We start from the raw sequence: 17,834 nt of genomic DNA, 5'->3' as shown, positions 1-17,834 counted from the left end.
TTTTGAGAGCTCTGAACCCCCAAGTGTTTCACTACAGTTTATAACGCAGAGCCGTGAAAATAAAAATTCTTTGTTTTTTTCACAAAAATGATTTTTTAGCCCCCAGTTTTGTATTTTCACAAGGGTAACAGGATAAATTGGACACCAAAAGTTGTTGTCCAATTTGTCCTGAGTACGCTGATACCCCATATGTGGGGGGGAACCACTGTTTGGGCGCATGGCAGAGCTCGGAAGGGAAGGAGCGCCAACCCTAACCCTATCTTTAGCCCCAACCCTAACTTTAGCCCTAACCCTAACTTTAGCCCCAACCCTAACCCTAACTTTAGCTCCAACCCTAGCCCCAACCCTAACCCTAGCCTTAACCCTAATGGGAAAATGGAAATAAATACATTTTTTTAATTTTATTATTTTTCCCTAAGGGGGTGATGAAGGGGGGTTTGATTTACTTTTATAGCGTGTTTTTTTATAGCGGATTTTTATGATTGGCAGCTGTCACACACTAAAAGACGCTTTTTATAGCAAAAAGTTTTTGCGTCTCCACATTTTGAGACCTATAATTTTTCCATATTTTGGTCCACAGAGTCATGTGAGGTCTTGTTTTTTGCGGGACGAGTTGACGTTTTTATTGGTAACATTTTCGGGCACGTGCCATTTTTTGATCGCTTTTTATTCTGATTTTTGGGAGGCAGAATGACCAAAAACTAGCTATTCATGAATTTCTTTTGGGGGTGGGGGTGGGGGGCGCTTATTCCGTTCCACGTTTGGTAAAATTGATAAAGCAGTTTTATTCTTCGGGTCAGTACGATTACAGCAATATCTCATTTATATCATTTTTTTATGTTTTGGCGCTTTTATACGATAAAAGCTATTTTATAGAAAAAATAATTATTTTGGCATCGCTTTATTCGGAGGACTATAACTTTTTATTTTTTTGCTGATGATGCTGTATGGCGGCTCATTTTTTTTGGGACAAGATGCCGTTTTCAGCGGTACCATGGTTATTTATATCCGTCTTTTTGATCGCGTGTTATTCCACTTTTTGTTCGGCGGTATGATAATAAAGCTTTGTTTTTTGCTTCGTTTTTTTTTTTCTTACGGTGTTCACTGAAGGGGTTAACTAGTGGGACAGTTTTATAGGTTGGGTCGTTACGGACGTGGCGATACTAAATATGTGTACTTTTATTGTTTTGTTTTTATTTAGATAAAGAAATGTATTTATATTTATTTATCACATTGCGTTGCTCCGGGGGTCTCAGGGAAGCACGCAGGGAGCCCCCTCCCTGCGTGATGCTTCCCTATACCGCCGGAACACTGCGATCATGTTTGATCGCAGTGTGCCGGGGGTTAATGTGCCAGGGCGGTCCGTGACTGCTCCTGGCACATAGTGCCGGATGTCAGCTGCGAAAATCAGCTGACACCTGGCCGCAATCGGCTGCGCTCCCCCCGTGAGCGCGGCCGATCGCATATGACGTACTATCCCGTCGGTGGGAATTAAGGCCCACCCCACCTCGACGGGATAGTACGTCATATGGGATTAAGGGGTTACAGTACTATGTAAATCAATAGGGAAAAAAAATTGCTGTGCTAATGGTACGGAAAATTCCATATGGAAAACGCTGCGGATCAAAAGAAGTAGCATGTCACTTCTTTTGTGCGGATCTGCAGTGTTTCTGCACCCTTCCATTTTAGAAATCCGCAGTGGTAAAAAACGCATAAAATCCACATAAAATCTGCAACAAAAACGCACAAAATCCGCATAAAAAACGCGTCAAATCTGCACCTGCACCTGCCAGGAGATGCAAAAAAAATTTGTTTCCAAAATTGTGCTGGTGTAAAGTAGACATGTGGGAAATTTTACTCATTCCTGAAGGGTATTTTTTTATGTCTTTGCTTTATTTATTTTTTTGTCGTTTTTGTTTTTAGCTATTATGTATAAAGTTGCCAGCAGCTTTGGATAATTTCTTTTAACTGCTTTGCATCATTCCAAACGTGAAGCGCTTAAAGGAAGCTCAAAAGATTGAACATATTTGGTCAGCACGTGGCTCAGTGGTTAGTACTGTAGCTTTGCAGCGCTGGGGTCCTGGGTTTAAATCCCACCAAGGACAATATCTGCAAGGAGCTCCAATGGGGACAGTGCTGATAATGTCTGTAAAGCTGTTAGCTGCCCCATAGAATAGCACTCGGCCATGTTCTACCGTAGTGTGATATGAATATACATTAAATTCTTCTTTTTTTCTTATTTTTTTGCAAAGCTCTGATTTTTTTCTTTAACCACTAAACTACATAAAAAGCGATACAAGTGTGTCCTTGCTGGAATCGTAAGGACCCCGATGATCATGTTTCCAGGTTCTTCTTACTGTGCTGCGAATGCCGTAAAATCAAAAGACAATGGCGGAATTGTTTTTTTTATAATTTCCCCCCCACAGAATTTTTTCCACCATTTTTCAGTACATTATATGGTAACATGGATGGTATCATTTAAAGCTAAAAAAAAAAACAAGCGCTCATACATCTGTCAATGAAAAAAAAATTCCGGCTCTTGGAAGAAGGGGAGGAAAAGACAAACGTGCGAAATCGGAATATCGTCCGGTCGGGAACGTTAGAAGAAAGCAAAAAAAAAGTCTCTTAAAAGTGTAGATAACTCTTTGTTGTTGGCTTTAGAGTGTTGGTTTTAATGAGTTAGTAACTATCACCATGGTACCGGGTTCTAAATATTTTTTTAGTGACAGGGTGAAACTAATTCTATAGTCCCATTTCCCAGGCAGAAGTAGTAGAAATGAAAGTGAAAGTGCACAGTTGAAGCGCCCTTCTATGACGTCACTCACACGTGGGCGTGGTAATAGCGGGTACACTGTGGTGGGCGTGGTTTTTGAATAAGAAAAAATGCCGATTGGTCAGTGCGGGCCGCTCAGTAGCAGCACAGGGCTCCTGTGCGCCTGCGCACTGCTCCCGGATCCCATGGCTGCTGTCAGGAGGTCGTGTCCCGGGACGTGGCTCCTCTTCTTGCTTCTGGCGTCTCCGCTCCTCCATGTCGCCGTGTCCCTGGAGCCCATCACCACGGGTCTCGCTATAGCAGCCGCCTCCGCTCTTACAGGCTACCTGTCCTCCCCAAAGTTCTACTGCGGGCGGCTGGTGGAGTGCTGCCTGGTGGACAAGCCCTTCAATAGCACAGGTTAGATGGGAGTAGTGATGGGTTACCTCCCTGCTGGGAGTTGTAGTCCTGCACTGTGGGCACCACATCTGACCCTCATATTGGGAAATGGGGGCCTGAGCACCAATGTCTACTGGTGCGGCACATAGCTGTACTGTGCTGATAGTTTGCTGCAATGTATCAGCTATGGACTTCAGAGAATAGTCTCAGCTGTGCACAGAGCCTCAGGCCACGCTCACACATGAGTAATCCGGGCTGCGGTGCGGGGGTCAGATCTGCAGCATGGCCGCTTGTCTTACGGGTCCGCTGAGCTTTATATGCGGATTGTCCCCATAGACTTGTGTTAGGTGCGGAAACTCCACAGGTAAAAAAAAATTCACAGTGTATTTCTGTGCGGAAACGCATCAAATACGTATGAACTCCACAACTAAGTGTATCAAAGATTTGTCAAAGCCTAACACTAGAGTTACAAGAAGTAAAGCGGCTTTGTTTAAAGCATACCCATGAGTAAAACCACGATAAAAACGCATGTTAATAAGCGCACCTAAAAATGTAAGTAATAAATGTAAGAAATTCTGCAACGTCAAACACGCGTCGTGGGAACGTAGCCGAAGACTTTCTACTCACTGATGGGACTTAGAGACCTTGATAACCCTCTATCTGACCTGGGGAATTGTCATTTTTGCGCTTTATTTTATTTTTGAATTACGTCATATAATGTACTGGAAAAACTGGAAAAATAATTCCCAATGGGTAGAACGGTGGAAAAATGCACCTAGTCCTCTACTGGGTTTTTGTTTTTTTTTCTTGGTGGGTGGTCCAGTTAGTTCTCAGTGCTCATTGTCCTGGTAACATGATTCTCTAGGTCATAGTTGCCAGCCGTCTGTAAAAGCCCGGTTCTTTTCTCTGCCATCTGTGAATCCCCCCCCCCCCCCCCCCCCGAAGTTTGTACTGTGCATGTGCTAAAAAGGCTGCCATGTACAGTACAAACAGGACTTGTCCCAGAAAGAGTCACGTCATGGCAGCCTGAAGGGATTCGGTGCACTACAGCCCCTTCGCCTGCTTCAGGTATTCACCTCCTGCCCATTCCCCAGCCCCGGTGCCAGTGCTCCGGGAATATGGAGCGATATATGGGGCCCATTATACTGTATGGAACAATATATGGGGCCCATTATACTGTATGGAGCAATATATGGGGCCCATTATACTGTTCTAGATGGTGGCCCGATTCTAACGTATCGGGTATTCTAGAATATGTAGGTAGTATATAGCACAGGCTACGTACTATATAACATAGCTACGTAGTATATAACATAGCTACGTAGTATATAACATAGCTACGTAGTATATAACAGCTACGTAGTATATAACATAGCTACGTAGTATATAACATAGCTACGTAGTATATAACATAGCTATGTAGTATATAACAGAGCTACGTAGTATATAACAGAGCTACGTAGTATATAACAGAGCTACGTAGTATATAACAGCTACGTAGTATATAACAGAGCTACGTAGTATATAACAGAGCTACGTAGTATATAACAGAGCTATGTAGTATATAACAGAGCTACGTAGTATATAACAGAGCTACGTAGTATATAACAGAGCTACATAGTATATAACAGAGCTACGTAGTATATAACAGAGCTACGTAGTATATAACAGAGCTACGTAGTATATAACAGAGCTACGTAGTATATTGCACAGGTATGTAGTATATTGGTCAGCGACGTAGTATATAGCATAGCCACATAGTATATAACATAGCCACGTAGTATATTGTAGAGCCACATAGTATATTGCACAGCCACGTAGTATATAGCAGAGCCACATAGTATATTGCACAGTTGATGTAGTATATAACAGAACTGACACAGCCACATAGTATATTGCACAGCTACGTAGTATATAACACAGAGCACGTAGTATATTGGACAGTCACGTTGTATATTGCCCAGCTACATAGTATATAGCACAGAGATGTAGTATATAACAGAGCGCACGCAGTATGTAACACAGCCCACGTAGTATATAGCAATGTGGGCACTATATGCGTGGTTAAAAAAGACTTAGAATAAAAAATAAACATATACTCACCTGCCGGAGGCCCATTGAAGTCCTGTGTGCGGTGCACGCGGCAGCTTCCGGTCCCAGGGTTGGTATGAGCACAGGACCTGTGATGACGTCGCGGTCACATGACCGTGACATCATGGCAGGTCCTTCTCGCATAGCATCCTTGGCACCGGAACCTGCCGCTTGCACTGCCGAGGACAGCGCGCGACGTCGGAGGGTGAGAATAACCTTTTTTTTTTTTAATTATTATTATTATTTGTAACATTAGATCTTTTTACTATTGATCACACAGGGTTAATAGCTGTGTTAACGGAGTGCGTTACACCGCGGTCCGTTAACGCTAGCATTAACCCTGTGTGAGCGCTCAGCGCTGACTGCAGGGCAGTAAAGCAGCGGCCATTTCGCTGCCAGACTATGGCCGTCGCTGATTGGTCGTGGCAATGGTCGTGGGCCTTTTGCCACGACCAATCAGCGACTTGGATTTCCATGACATACAGAGGCCATGACCAATGAATATCCGTGACAGACGGAAGTGACCCTTAGACAATTATATAGTAGATGGAGCAATATATGGGGCCCATTATACTGTATGGAGCAATATATGGGACCCATTATACTGTATGGAGCAACATATGGGGCCCAATATACTGTATGGTGCAATATATGGGGCCCATTATACTGTATGGAGCAATATATGGGCCCATTATACTGTATGGAGCAATATATGGGCACATTATACTGTATGGAGCAATATATGGGCCCATTATACTGTATGGAGCGATATATGGGACCCATTATACTGTATGGAGCAATATATGGGCTCATTATACTGTATGGAGCGATATATGGGACCCATTATACTGTATGGTGCAATATATGGGGCCCATTATACTGTATGGAGCAATATATGGGCCCATTATACTGTATGGAGCAATATATGGGGCCCATTATACTGTATGGAGCAATATATGGGGCCCATTATACTGTATGGAGCAATATATGGGGCCCATTATACTGTATGGAGCAATATATGGGGCCCATTATACTGTATGGAGCAATATATGGGGCCCATTATACTGTATGGAGCAATATATGGGGCCCATTATACTGTATGGAGCAATATATGGGGCCCATTATACTGTATGGAGCAATATATGGGGCCCATTATACTGTATGGAGCAATATATGGGGCCCATTATACTGTATGGAGCAATATATGGGGCCCATTATACTGTATGGAGCAATATATGGGGCCCATTATACTGTATGGAGCAATGTATGGGGCCCAATATACTGTACGGAGCAATATATGGGGCCCAATATACTGTATGGAGCAATATATGGGGCCCATTATACTGTATGGAGCAATATATGGGGCTCATTATACTGTATGGAGCAATATATGGGGCCGATTATACTGTATGGGGCCCATTATACTGTATGGAGAAATGTATGGGGCCCATTATACTGTATGGAGCAATATATGGGGCCCATTATACTGTATGGAGCAATATATGGGGCCCATTATACTGTATGGAGCAATATATGGGGCCCATTATACTGTATGGAGCAATATATGGGGCCCATTATACTGTATGGGGCCCATTATACTGTACGGAGCAATATATGGGGCCCATTATACTGTATGGGGCTCATTATACTGCATGGAGCAATATATGGGGCCCATTATACTGTATGGAACCACTATACTGTATGGAGTAATGTATGGGGCGCATTCTGTTTGGAGCAGTATATGGGGCCCATGTGGTGCCTATAATACTATATGTAGGACTATGTGGTGTATTTTGTTGTTCTTTGTGTTATATAAATTGTGCTTTGTTGCTTTTTATTGATGGATTCTTTTATGACATTTTAAACATTTGATCAGCTTTCTACATTGGTTATCTATGGATCACAGAAAGGTCAGGTATGATTTTCGTCCTCTGAGATCCCTTTCTTTGTCGGAGAGCACTCCTATTCTGATCTTTAGGGGGGGGGTTCAAATGTCCATAAAAATTTTAGGCCGTCCGTGAATTTGAGTAGTGGAATGTGTTGCAAGCAGTAAAACATAAAAATGATCAATGTAAATCAAAACGAATATCCCATGGAGGTCTGGATTTGGAATGTTGCTCAAAATCAAAGTGGAAAATCAAATTACAGGCTGATCCAACTTCAGTGGAAATGCTTCAAGACAAGGAAATGATGCTCAGTAGTGTGTGTGACCTCCTCATGCCTGTATGACCTCCCTACAATGCCTAGGCATGTTTTTGATGAGGCAATGGATGTTCTCCTGAGGGATCTTCTCCTAAACCTGAATTAAAGCATCCGCCAACTCCTGGACAGTCTGTGGTGCAATGTGACGTTGGTGGATGGTGCGAGACATTATGTCCCAGATGTGTTCAATCGGATTCAGGTCTGGGGGACTGGCCCGCCCGTTTCCCATAGCTTCAATGCCTTCATCTTGCAGGAACTGCTGACACACTCCAGCCACATGAGGTCTGGCATTGTCCTGCATTAGGTGGAACCCAGGGCCAACCAGCATATGGTCTCACAAGGGGTCTGAGGATCTCATCTCGGTACCTAATGGCAGTCAGACTACCTCTGGTGAGCACATGGAGGGCTGTGCGGCCCTCCAAAGAAATGTCCCACCCTCACCATTACTGACCTACTGCCAAACTGGTCATGCCGGAAGATGTTGCAGGCAGAAGATCGCTCTCCATGACATCTCCAGACTCTCACATGTGCTCATTGTGAACCTGCTCTCGCATGTGAAGCACACAGGGCACCATTGACAAATTTGACACTCGTTATGTTCTCTGTCAAATGTCAATGGCCCTACACAGTGTTGGGCTGTAAGCACAACAAAGACTTGTGGAATTCTGGCTCTCATACCACCCTCATGGAGTCTGGTTCTGACAGTTTGAGCAGACACATGGATGTTAGTGGCCTGCTGGAGGTCATTTTGCAGGGCTCTGGCACTTCTCGCACAAAGGTGGAGATAGTGGTCCTGCTGCTGGTTTGTTGCCCTCCTACGGTCCCCTCTAGGTCTCCTGGTGCATTGGCCTGTCTCCTGGTATCTGCTCCTTGCCTGGACACTGTGCTGACACACAGCTACCTGTCTTGCCATAGCTCGCATTGATGTGCCATCCTGGATGAGCTGCACTACATGAGCAACTTCTGAGGGTTGTAGACACCACCTCATGCTACTGTACAGTACCTCCAGGGGTGAGAGCAATGACAAAATGCAAAAGTGACCAAAACAGCCAAAAATAGTCTGTGGTCACCCTCCTGCAGAACCACTCCTGCATAGGGGTTTGTCTTGCTAACTTCTGCATGCGTCCTGCGTACCCAATCTTTAACATTGGGTACGCAGGACATGCGGATGCGTCGTTTTGACGCACCTGCCGACTGCATGGAAATGCATACATCCACATGTCCTGCGTAGCCAATGTTAATGATAGGTATGCAGGACGCATGTAGAAGTAGGCGGACTTGTGCGGAAGTGGGCGGAGCTTCAGGTAGGAAGTACGCAGCCGTGCGCAAAGCGCGGGTACGCAAGTGTGAACGTAGCCTTACAGGCAGAATGAGCTCAGGATAAGTTTTTTTTTTTTTTTTTCTTCTTTCTTTCAGCCCTAGATCTCAGCTTAGAGGAGAAACTTTTCGGACAGCACTTGGCACATCAAATCATCTACAAGGCACTGAATGGATTTATGAGCAATGAGAACCCCAGGAAGCCCCTGGCATTATCCCTGCACGGCTGGAGCGGCACCGGCAAGAACTTTATGAGCAAAATTATTGCAGAGAATATTTATGATTTGGGACTGAAAAGCAAATTTGTCCATCTCTTTGTGTCCACCCTGCACTTCCCACACAACAGCCAGATCCCCCAGTACAAGGTATGCAGACTGACCCTCCATTCATATGTGGGACGCTTTTTGGGGCACTCTTTAGCCCTTTTTTGTTTTGTTATGGAAAAATTATAATTTTGTTTGGGTGGAGTGGGGGACATTATTATTATTATTATTATTATTATTATTATTATGAAATATCAGTATTGTTTTGCTTTTACAGTGTTTTAAAGGGAACCTGTCAGCAGATTTGCCGCTATAAGATGCGACCACCGACTTTCAGGGCTTATCTACAGCATTCTATAATGCCCCCGGTCCGACCTGCAAGTGAAGAGAAATAAGTTTTATTATACTCACCCGGGGGAGGGGGTGGTCCGGTCCGATGGGTGTCGCTGGTCCGGGTCTGGCGCCTCCCATCTTCGTGACGCCGCCCTCCTCCTTCATTGCTCCCCGGCATCGGCACTCCTGCGCAGGTGTACATCTCCGCCCTGTTGAGGGCAGAGTAAAGTACTGTAGTGCGCAGGCGTTGGGAAAGGTCAGAGAGGCGGAGAAGTACGCCTGCGCAGGAGCGCGATGAAGCAGGAGGGAGGCGCCGGACCTGGACCTGCAACACCTATCGGACCTCCCCCGGGTGAGTATAATATAACTTATTTTTCTTCACTTGCATGTCGGACCGGGGACATTATAGAATGCTGTAGCTAAGCTCTGAAAGTCGGTGGCCGCATCTTGTAGCAGCAAATCTGCTGGCAGGTCCCCTTCAATAGACAGAGAAAATAATATAAACTTTTTTTGTGCAGGTCACTCTGAAAATGTAAGGGCAATTCTGAAGGTTTTTTTTTTTTTTTTTTTTTTAAGTAAGGGCACTCTGATATTGGCGACGACCATGGTAATACACCTATGAAGCTCGGCTACTTCTAATTGTGCATTACTGCAGTATTGCTGTGTATTATATAAATGATCAAATAAGGTGGATTAATAAAATAGAAGCTTAAATGATAATAAAAGACAATTAGTGAAATATAAAAGACAATTAGTGAAATATAAAAGACAATTAGTGAAATATAAAAAACAATTCCAATAAAAAACCCCATGGTATCAATGCATGTTTGGCTGAAGATAAAATATAAAAATTTGTAGCTTGTACAGTGAACACTAAGGCTAGGTTCTCATTGCGTTTTAGTGTGAGCGCTAACGGACAGCGTTGCACGGCGAAATTAACGCCGTGCAACGCGTCCGTTAGCGCTCCCATTGCCAGCAATGTTAAAGCGCATTGCTAGCGCGTGCCATTTTCGGCACGAGCTAGCGCTGTGCCGTTCTTTTGTGGCGCGCCTCGGACGCTGCTTGCAGCGTCCACGTCGCGCCCGAGGTCCGTTCCCCGCTCTGGCAGATCGGGGATCTGTGCTAGCGGGGACGTTTAACGCGACCCCGAAAAAGACATTGCGTTAGCGCAATCCGCTAGCGCTTAGCGCTAAATGGATTGCCCTAACGCAATCTGAACCTAGCCTAAGGGTCAGTGTCCAGTATCAGGAGTAGCAGCATTTTGGAAGCAGCTCACCTGCTCTCCGTTCAGAACGCTGAGTTGTACATTAGAAGCACGATGGATGGGATTTATAGAAATCTCCTGCCCACTGGGCTTCTATTTGACGCAGCGTAAACTAGCCGGCGGTGCAGGTTTACGAGCTGCAGCGGAGATCCCAGTCTCTGCAACAGAAATTTCCACAATGGCCATGTATTGGATGCACTAAATCCGCATGGTTCAGTGAACACATACGGATTTAACTGTGTGATTAGAACGCAGCGTTTTGGACGCCGCTAAAATATGTGGAGTCCAAAGAGCTGTCATTTCCTTATCGTGGGTTCGTACCCTGAAACGGGGAAAACAAATCACAAGGTCACCTTCCAAAAAATACATGTAAAAGGCATCAGAAAAATGAACGTACCCCAAAATGGTGAGGATAAAAACTACAGCCCGAAAAGGAAAAATAAGGCTTGATACAATGATATAGCTATCTGCTGAAAAAATAAAAATTGACTCTCAGAATAAGGCGGGCGAGAACTTTATTTTTATTTTTTAAATTCCGGTAGTTAAAAAAAAAAAACTACCGTATATTAATTTGGTGTTACAATTGCCAAGTCATTTTTTTCTACTGCAAAATGAATGTCATAACAAAACCTAAAAAAAGCAACTGACATTTTTTTCTTTTAAATTTTGCTGCAAATGGAATTTTTTTTACTCCATTTTTTTTTTATATTGTAAAATTAATGGTGTTTAATACTACAGCTCATCCTATAAAAAACAAACAAAAACACAATTGTATGTTAATATTGATAGGAAAATAAAAGAAAATTATGGCTCTAAAAGGGAAAAATGGCCATGTCTCCTAGAGGTTAAAGCCTTATATAATAGCCAAAGATAGGTGCCCTACATGGCAGGTGTAAAGGCCAATATTGGTCCCCTGGTGGCCACACCAACTCTTTGGCCTGCAATCATGGGGCCTAATGCCGGCCTTTAGGCCCACCATGTGTGGACGCCTGTTGTAGTTCTTAGTGGAGGGGATGCAGCGCTAAATCGGATGTGATAGATAGCGGATTATGTCTTCTCCCTCAGGACCAGCTTCAGTCATGGATTCGAGGAAACACCAGTAAATGTGCTCGCTCCATATTTATATTTGATGAAATGGACAAGCTCCACCCTGGTCTTATCGACGCCATCAAGCCTTTCCTGGACTACTATGAGCATCTAGACGGCGTCTCCTATCGCAAAGCCATCTTTATTTTTCTCAGGTACCCCCCCTGCTATCTTCACGTGTCACAAGTTACCATAGAAGCAACTAAAACTTTAACTTCCAAGAACAGTAAAGCAGACCCTGTTGCTCACAGCAACCAATCAGAACACAGATTTTATTTCTTAAACTGCTTTGAAAAAATGAAAGCTGTGTTGTGATTGGTTGCTATGGACAACGAGGCCTAGTTTTTATCTTTGACATTTGAGACCCACTGATAGTAGTGAAAAGGCCAGTTGTAAGGAATGCTGTTTCTTACTAATTTGTGGAGAATGGGCATGGTGGTCACTTGTAACTAAGGCCCTGTGCCCGCCTGCACCATGGTACTTGCTGTTTTGCCTGTACTAAAATTTGATGACAAACTCTGTGGACTGGCAGTTTTCCCGGAAATGGATATAATTGCTGAGTAGTATATAAAAATATTGACCAGTCAGGAGCGGCCCACCAATTGTTGTGAAATGGCAAGTCCTGGGAGCTGTCGACTGACAGGACATGCTGGGAGTTGTAGTGTCACACAAGTTAGAGGACCGCAGGTTAAACCCCACTGAACCTGACAAAAGGGGAAGAGTCGGGAATTGTATTCACTGGGAGATTGTCAAATGCCTATTTGTGTATATAAAAATGTAATAAATGTATAAATCGGATTGGAATATAACCCTCATCGGGGCTTTTTCTGTGTCGTTTTCCCTCAGCAATGCTGGTGGTGATCTCATCAATAGGCTGATGCTGCAATTTTGGCGTTCTGGAAAAAAGAGAGAAGATCTGGAGCTGAAGGATGTGGAGAATGTGCTGTCAGTCGAGCTGTTCAATAATAAAAACAGTGAGTGACTGCGTCCATGCAAGATCTTAGAGAAGTCCCCCTCTTCCTCCCTTCAACATTTGTATCCTCTTAATATATTGCAGTCACCATATTATATAGCATTGTGTACTTACAATTGCTCATTTTGCCGTTCTACCCAGCTAATTCTTCTAGTTTCTCTGTAGAAACAGGAAGTCTTTTGTCCCTGCATTTATCATTCTCCTCTACAACTTCTGACCCAACTGCCCCCCACTCTGCCTGCCATAGAATTTTGCAGTGACTCATGACTCATACAGGGAAAATTGACCTCCTGTTTCTGCATACAGCTTACAAGGATTCAGCTTGTCAGTTTTTAATCACGAGATGTTATAGACCTAATGGAAGATGGAAGAATTATCTGGATATAAAGGGAAAATCAGCAGTTGTAAGTACACAGTGCTATATAATATGATGACCGCAATATATTAAGAGGATAAAAACTTTGATGGGGGAGGAGGAGGAGGGCTTCCTTAAATGGTTGCTGTAAATTGTCAGTAAACTTTACATAAATCAATAGTCCAAATGAACATACAAAGCTATGTTATACCGTATTTTTCGCTTTGTAAGACACTCCGGATTATAAGATGCACCCTAAATTTTGAGGAGAAAAAATAGGAAAAAACTTTTTTTAATAAATTGGTGGGGCGTCTTATAATCCATGCGTCTTATTACTTACCAGGGGTTGTGGCTGCGGTGGATCAGGGTCCCAGGGTCGTTGCTGGAGGCAGGAGTGGATCATTGCTGCAGGCTGGGATGAGGAGGTCTGCAGGGGGGCTCCTGTGCAGCAGGCTGGGATGAGGGGGTCTGCAGGGGGGGCTCCTGTGCAGCAGGCTGGGATGAGGGGGTCTGCATGGGGGGCTCCTGTGCTACAGGCTGGGATGAGGCGGTCTGCAGGGGGGGCTCCTGTGCTGCAGGCGGGGCTCCTGTGCTGCAGGCTGGGATGAGGCGGTCTACAGGGGGGCTCCGGGGCTGCAGGGCTGTCTCCGGGGCTGCGGGGGCTCTGCCGACATATTGTGAAAGGCCAGAGCCCCCCGGCAGTTCGTCCATGTGTTCCTGTACGACTGACTCCGGGAAAATGGCCGCCGGAATCTCGAGAGATGAGATCTCAGCGCTGAAATCTCATCTCCCGAGATTCCGGCGGCCATTTTCCCGGAGTCAGTCATACAGGAAGGAACGCATGGACAAACTGCCGGGGGGGGCTCTGGTCTTTCACAAAATGTCGCCAGAGCCCCCCGCAGCACCGGAGTTTCCAGCATCACCCCGGGCAGCAGCGGACAACCGCGGTGGCGGGCGGCAGCAGCAGCGGTGGTGGGCGGCAGCGGACACCCCCTCATCCCAGCCTGTAACGGTAAGTGGTATATCCGCTTTGTAAGACGCACCCCCATTTCCCCCCCCAAATTTGGGGGAAATAAAGTGCGTCTTACAAAGCGGAAAATACGGTATATCTTATCAGACAAATCTGCTTCTTTCTACACTTATGAGCCACTTCTCCATCACCACCTTCTTTTAAAATAATCAATCACTCAAAAAAACTGTTACTTGGTCAAAAGCAAGATGGACTTCCAACTCGCTGAAGGTCCACATTACAGTGAGGAGGAGAATAGTGAGTCAACATGCAGAGAAAGACCTGGTAAATGTTTTGACTTCAACAGACACGCTCTATTAAAAAAAAAAAAATCTAACAAAATCAGATACTGCTGCAGTGGTGACTTCATGACTGTAGCAGGTGACCGCTGCTGCTAATCGGAAGCAGACGGCACGAGACGTCTACCTTGGTATCACCGCTATATATATATAATTTTTAACAGAGCATGCCTGTGCAATTAAAAGCTGAAAGAAGAAAACCCCATTGACCTTCTGGTGCACCTCAAAGCTATTGTTGACCTGTCTACAATATGACCAGTGCCTGACATTAAATCTGTATGTAACCTGACCACCTGTGTCATGGTGTACAAGACCACTGACCTAATGGGGGTCTTCAGTAATGCCATGCATGGACCCAGATCTCTACTGTACCGGGGTATCAGCGGGACTAATTATGTGTTTTCCTTCTTCCTTGCCCAGGTGGCTTCTGGCATAGTGGCCTCATTGAGAAGAACCTGATAGATTACTTTGTCCCGTTTCTGCCACTGGAGTTCCGTCATGTGAAGAAATGTGTCTTGGCGGAGCTCAGACTTCGGGGCTTTCACGAGGATGAAACGTTGGCATCTCGGGTTGCTAATGAAATGACGTATTTACCGAAAGAAACAAAACTGTTTTCTGACAAAGGCTGTAAAACCGTGTCGACCAAGCTGGACTTCATTATTTAGCTGCACTGACATGATGCCATGCATGGTGCCACAAACTTTGCAGAACTTTACTGCGGCCCAACACTTCACCTCCCTCCACTCTATTTATGAATGGCAGGAATTGAGGTTTCTGTTCACATTGAATGGCATTTTATACCTACAGATCTCAGGAAACACTACACTTGTTGTGGGTATCATTAGTTACCGTTTGCTTGTTTTTTTTATCAGCGATTCAATGAGTTAATGAAGGCTCCTCCGTTGCCCCTTTGGATTGGCAGCAGAAGGATTCTGGTACCCTGGTGAATGCCACCTAGCTACAGCGTTGAAGAAGCAGAAGAGCGATCACTGGACGACTTCCCCTTTCCTTGCCCAGCTCATGTGCAGGACATGCAAGGACCACCCTACCAGTGCTTCAAGGGGTGTTCCTGTCATATTTATTGCATAACCATCGGATATGCCATGAATGTATAATAGATGGGGTCACCTCCCAGCGGCTGTGAATGGAGAGGTGGTCGTGCATATGAGGCTCTCTATTCACTCCTGTTAGAGCTGCAAAAATAGAGCTTGACATTTTTTTTTTTTTTGGGGGGGGGGGAGACTCCCATAGAAGTGAACAGAGAGAGCAGTTCTGTGCTGCCACTTCTCCATTCACATCAGCTGCAGAACCAGTCTGAACGAAGGGGTGAAGGCTTCCCCCGTTCTGGAGATAGGTGGGATCAGCACTGACTTATGACTGTAGATCTGCAATGGCTGGGTGGGCATGATTGGCATTCCCTGGACCCTTATCCTGGATCCCTCTACAGCACCTCTGGGCATTGGGGGTAGGCATCGATAACCACTTATGTACACCACTACCATTTATTGGATAGTTTGCTTCGTACCCAACATGATCTTCTTATCCATGGCTTGACCTCTGCCATCCGTACTTGTGATGCCGAGTTCTAGGGGGTAGTTCAGCTTGATTTTTATTAAATGGTTCCTTGCGCTTTTTATCTTACACCCCCCCCACCACCAGTAATGAGTGGGGTGGTATTAATATAGAAGCATTACAAGATGCCCCCTAAAATGAACTCATGAACAGGCCAGGTCTATTGAAGCTGTATAACAGTCATAATGGGGCGCCCCTCCATCCTTTAATAACTCTGTATTTCCCAGTAGGAACCAGAGGACAGCCCCTCTAAGTTGCACTCCTAGTGGCATGACCGAATCCTGCCCTGTGCGGATCAGTACATTGCTATAGATGCGATTATCACATGACTTCGGGTGTCACTACATTTTAGATCATGTTCTACAAAAATGTTGTAATCAGGACCTTTTTAAATGTATATAAAATTTTGATGTAGGCTTAAAATAATGGATTTTTATGGATTTTTACGGATTATTGGATGCTGCACATTTCCACTGAAAAGCAAGAGAATGTAGAATATGGCACTTTTTCTGCAGGGTAAACTTGTTTTGGGGACTTTTTTTTTTTCTCCTACATTTCAATCACTACTACAGGTAATATATATGTGTTCTTAATAATGCCGTGGGGTTTTTTAAATCTTTTTTATGGCTGCAGACAGGACGGTGCTTTTTTTTAAACAGGGTTTCCTAACAGGGTTATCAATCAAGTGATTTGTTAGCATCTCTTTTGTATTAAAAATCAAAATTAAATATTTTTATTTTTTTAAATAAATTTATTCTGATTTTTCCTTATTTCATTTTGCTGTAATTTTATCTACAGGTATTCGCTTTCCTACATGTTTAGATCAGGATTTTCATCAGTGATTACAAAGAATGTCTCTTAAGGTACCTTCACACTGAACAACTTAACAACGATATCGCTAGCGATCCGTGACGTTGCAGCGTCCTGGATAGCGATATCGTTGTGTTTGACACGCAGCAGCGATCAGGATCCTGCTGTGACATCGCCGGTCCGAGCTAGAAGGCCAGCACCTTATTTCGTCGCTGGATCTCCCGCAGACATCGCTGAGTCGGCATGTGTGACACCGATCCAGCGATGTCTTCACTGGTAACCAGGGTAAACATCGGGTTACTAAGCGCAGGGCCGCGCTTAGTAACCCGATATTTACCCTGGTTACCAGTGTAAATGTAAAAAAAACCAAACACTACATACTTACATTCCGGTGTCTGGCGGGTCCCCCGGCGTTCTGCTTCCCTGCACTGTGTCAGCGCCGGCTGGCCGTAAAGCAAAGCACAGCGGTGACGTCACCGCTCTGCTTTACGGCCGGCGCTTACAGTGCAGGGAAGCAGAACGCCGGGGGACCCGACAGACACCGGAATGTAAGTAGGTAGTGTTTGTGTTTTTTTTACATTTACACTGGCAACCAGGGTAAACATCGGGTTACTAAGCGCGGCCCTGCGCTTAGTAACCCGATGTTTAACCTGGTTACCCGGGGACTTCGGCATCGTTGGTCGCTGGAGAGCTGTCTGTGTGACAGCTCCCCAGCGACCACACAGCGACGCTGCAGCGATCGGCATAGTTGTCTAGATCGCTGCAGCGTCGCTAAATGTGACGGTACCCTTACTCTGGAGGACTCATGAGGTTTATACATTACATGGATCGTCCATTGATTTCTAATAAGAATTGTGCAATTCTTCCTGTACCCTGTGGGGGTGCTATAGGTTTAACTAATTATCACAGGTGATTGCTGGGAGTCCCAGTAGTGATCACCTTACCATTAGGTGACCCTTCTGACAAAAAGGGATTGTCCGAAGCAGACAGTCCCCATTTTAATTATGGAAATAACCGGTGACTACTCCATTCCTGCTGTGATGATGTTAGGGAGGGTGATGGAGTTTTGCAGTGATGCATGAATGTGGTGATTTTTACTATAGAAGTTC

General features: G+C 44.7%; 1 protein-coding gene across 2 annotated transcripts; it reads left to right on the top strand.

Annotated features, from left to right (window-relative positions):
* The first annotated feature begins 2,861 nt into the window (after positions 1-2,861).
* LOC143805279 (torsin-1B-like) lies at positions 2,862-16,679 on the top strand. Of its 2 annotated transcripts, XM_077284404.1 has the most exons (6): positions 2,862-3,172; positions 8,861-9,126; positions 11,687-11,862; positions 12,554-12,681; positions 12,987-13,084; positions 14,764-16,679. In XM_077284404.1, exons 1-6 carry the CDS (start codon positions 2,884-2,886, stop codon positions 14,800-14,802), a joined length of 996 nt encoding a protein of 331 aa, XP_077140519.1. In that variant the 5' UTR covers positions 2,862-2,883; the 3' UTR covers positions 14,803-16,679. The 2 variants fall into 2 exon arrangements, with proteins under 2 accessions (XP_077140519.1, XP_077140518.1); XM_077284403.1 differs by lacking the exon at positions 12,987-13,084.
* Positions 16,680-17,834: the final 1,155 nt, after the last annotated feature.

Source organism: Ranitomeya variabilis, chromosome 2 (assembly GCF_051348905.1).
Source record: "Ranitomeya variabilis isolate aRanVar5 chromosome 2, aRanVar5.hap1, whole genome shotgun sequence".
Taxonomy (NCBI): domain Eukaryota; kingdom Metazoa; phylum Chordata; class Amphibia; order Anura; family Dendrobatidae; genus Ranitomeya; species Ranitomeya variabilis.
Note: the sequence above shows the minus strand (reverse complement) of the source record. Positions and strands in the feature narration are given on the sequence as shown.

Excerpts from the sequence above, each read along its gene's own strand:
- LOC143805279 (XM_077284403.1), top strand. The coding sequence starts at position 2,884 with ATGCCGATTGGTCAGTGCGGGCCGCTCAGTAGCAGCACAGGGCTCCTG. Across the intron at positions 3,173-8,860 it reads CAAGCCCTTCAATAGCACAG|CCCTAGATCTCAGCTTAGAG; the intron begins GTTAGATGGGAG and ends TCTTTCTTTCAG. Across the intron at positions 9,127-11,686 it reads GCCAGATCCCCCAGTACAAG|GACCAGCTTCAGTCATGGAT; the intron begins GTATGCAGACTG and ends CTTCTCCCTCAG.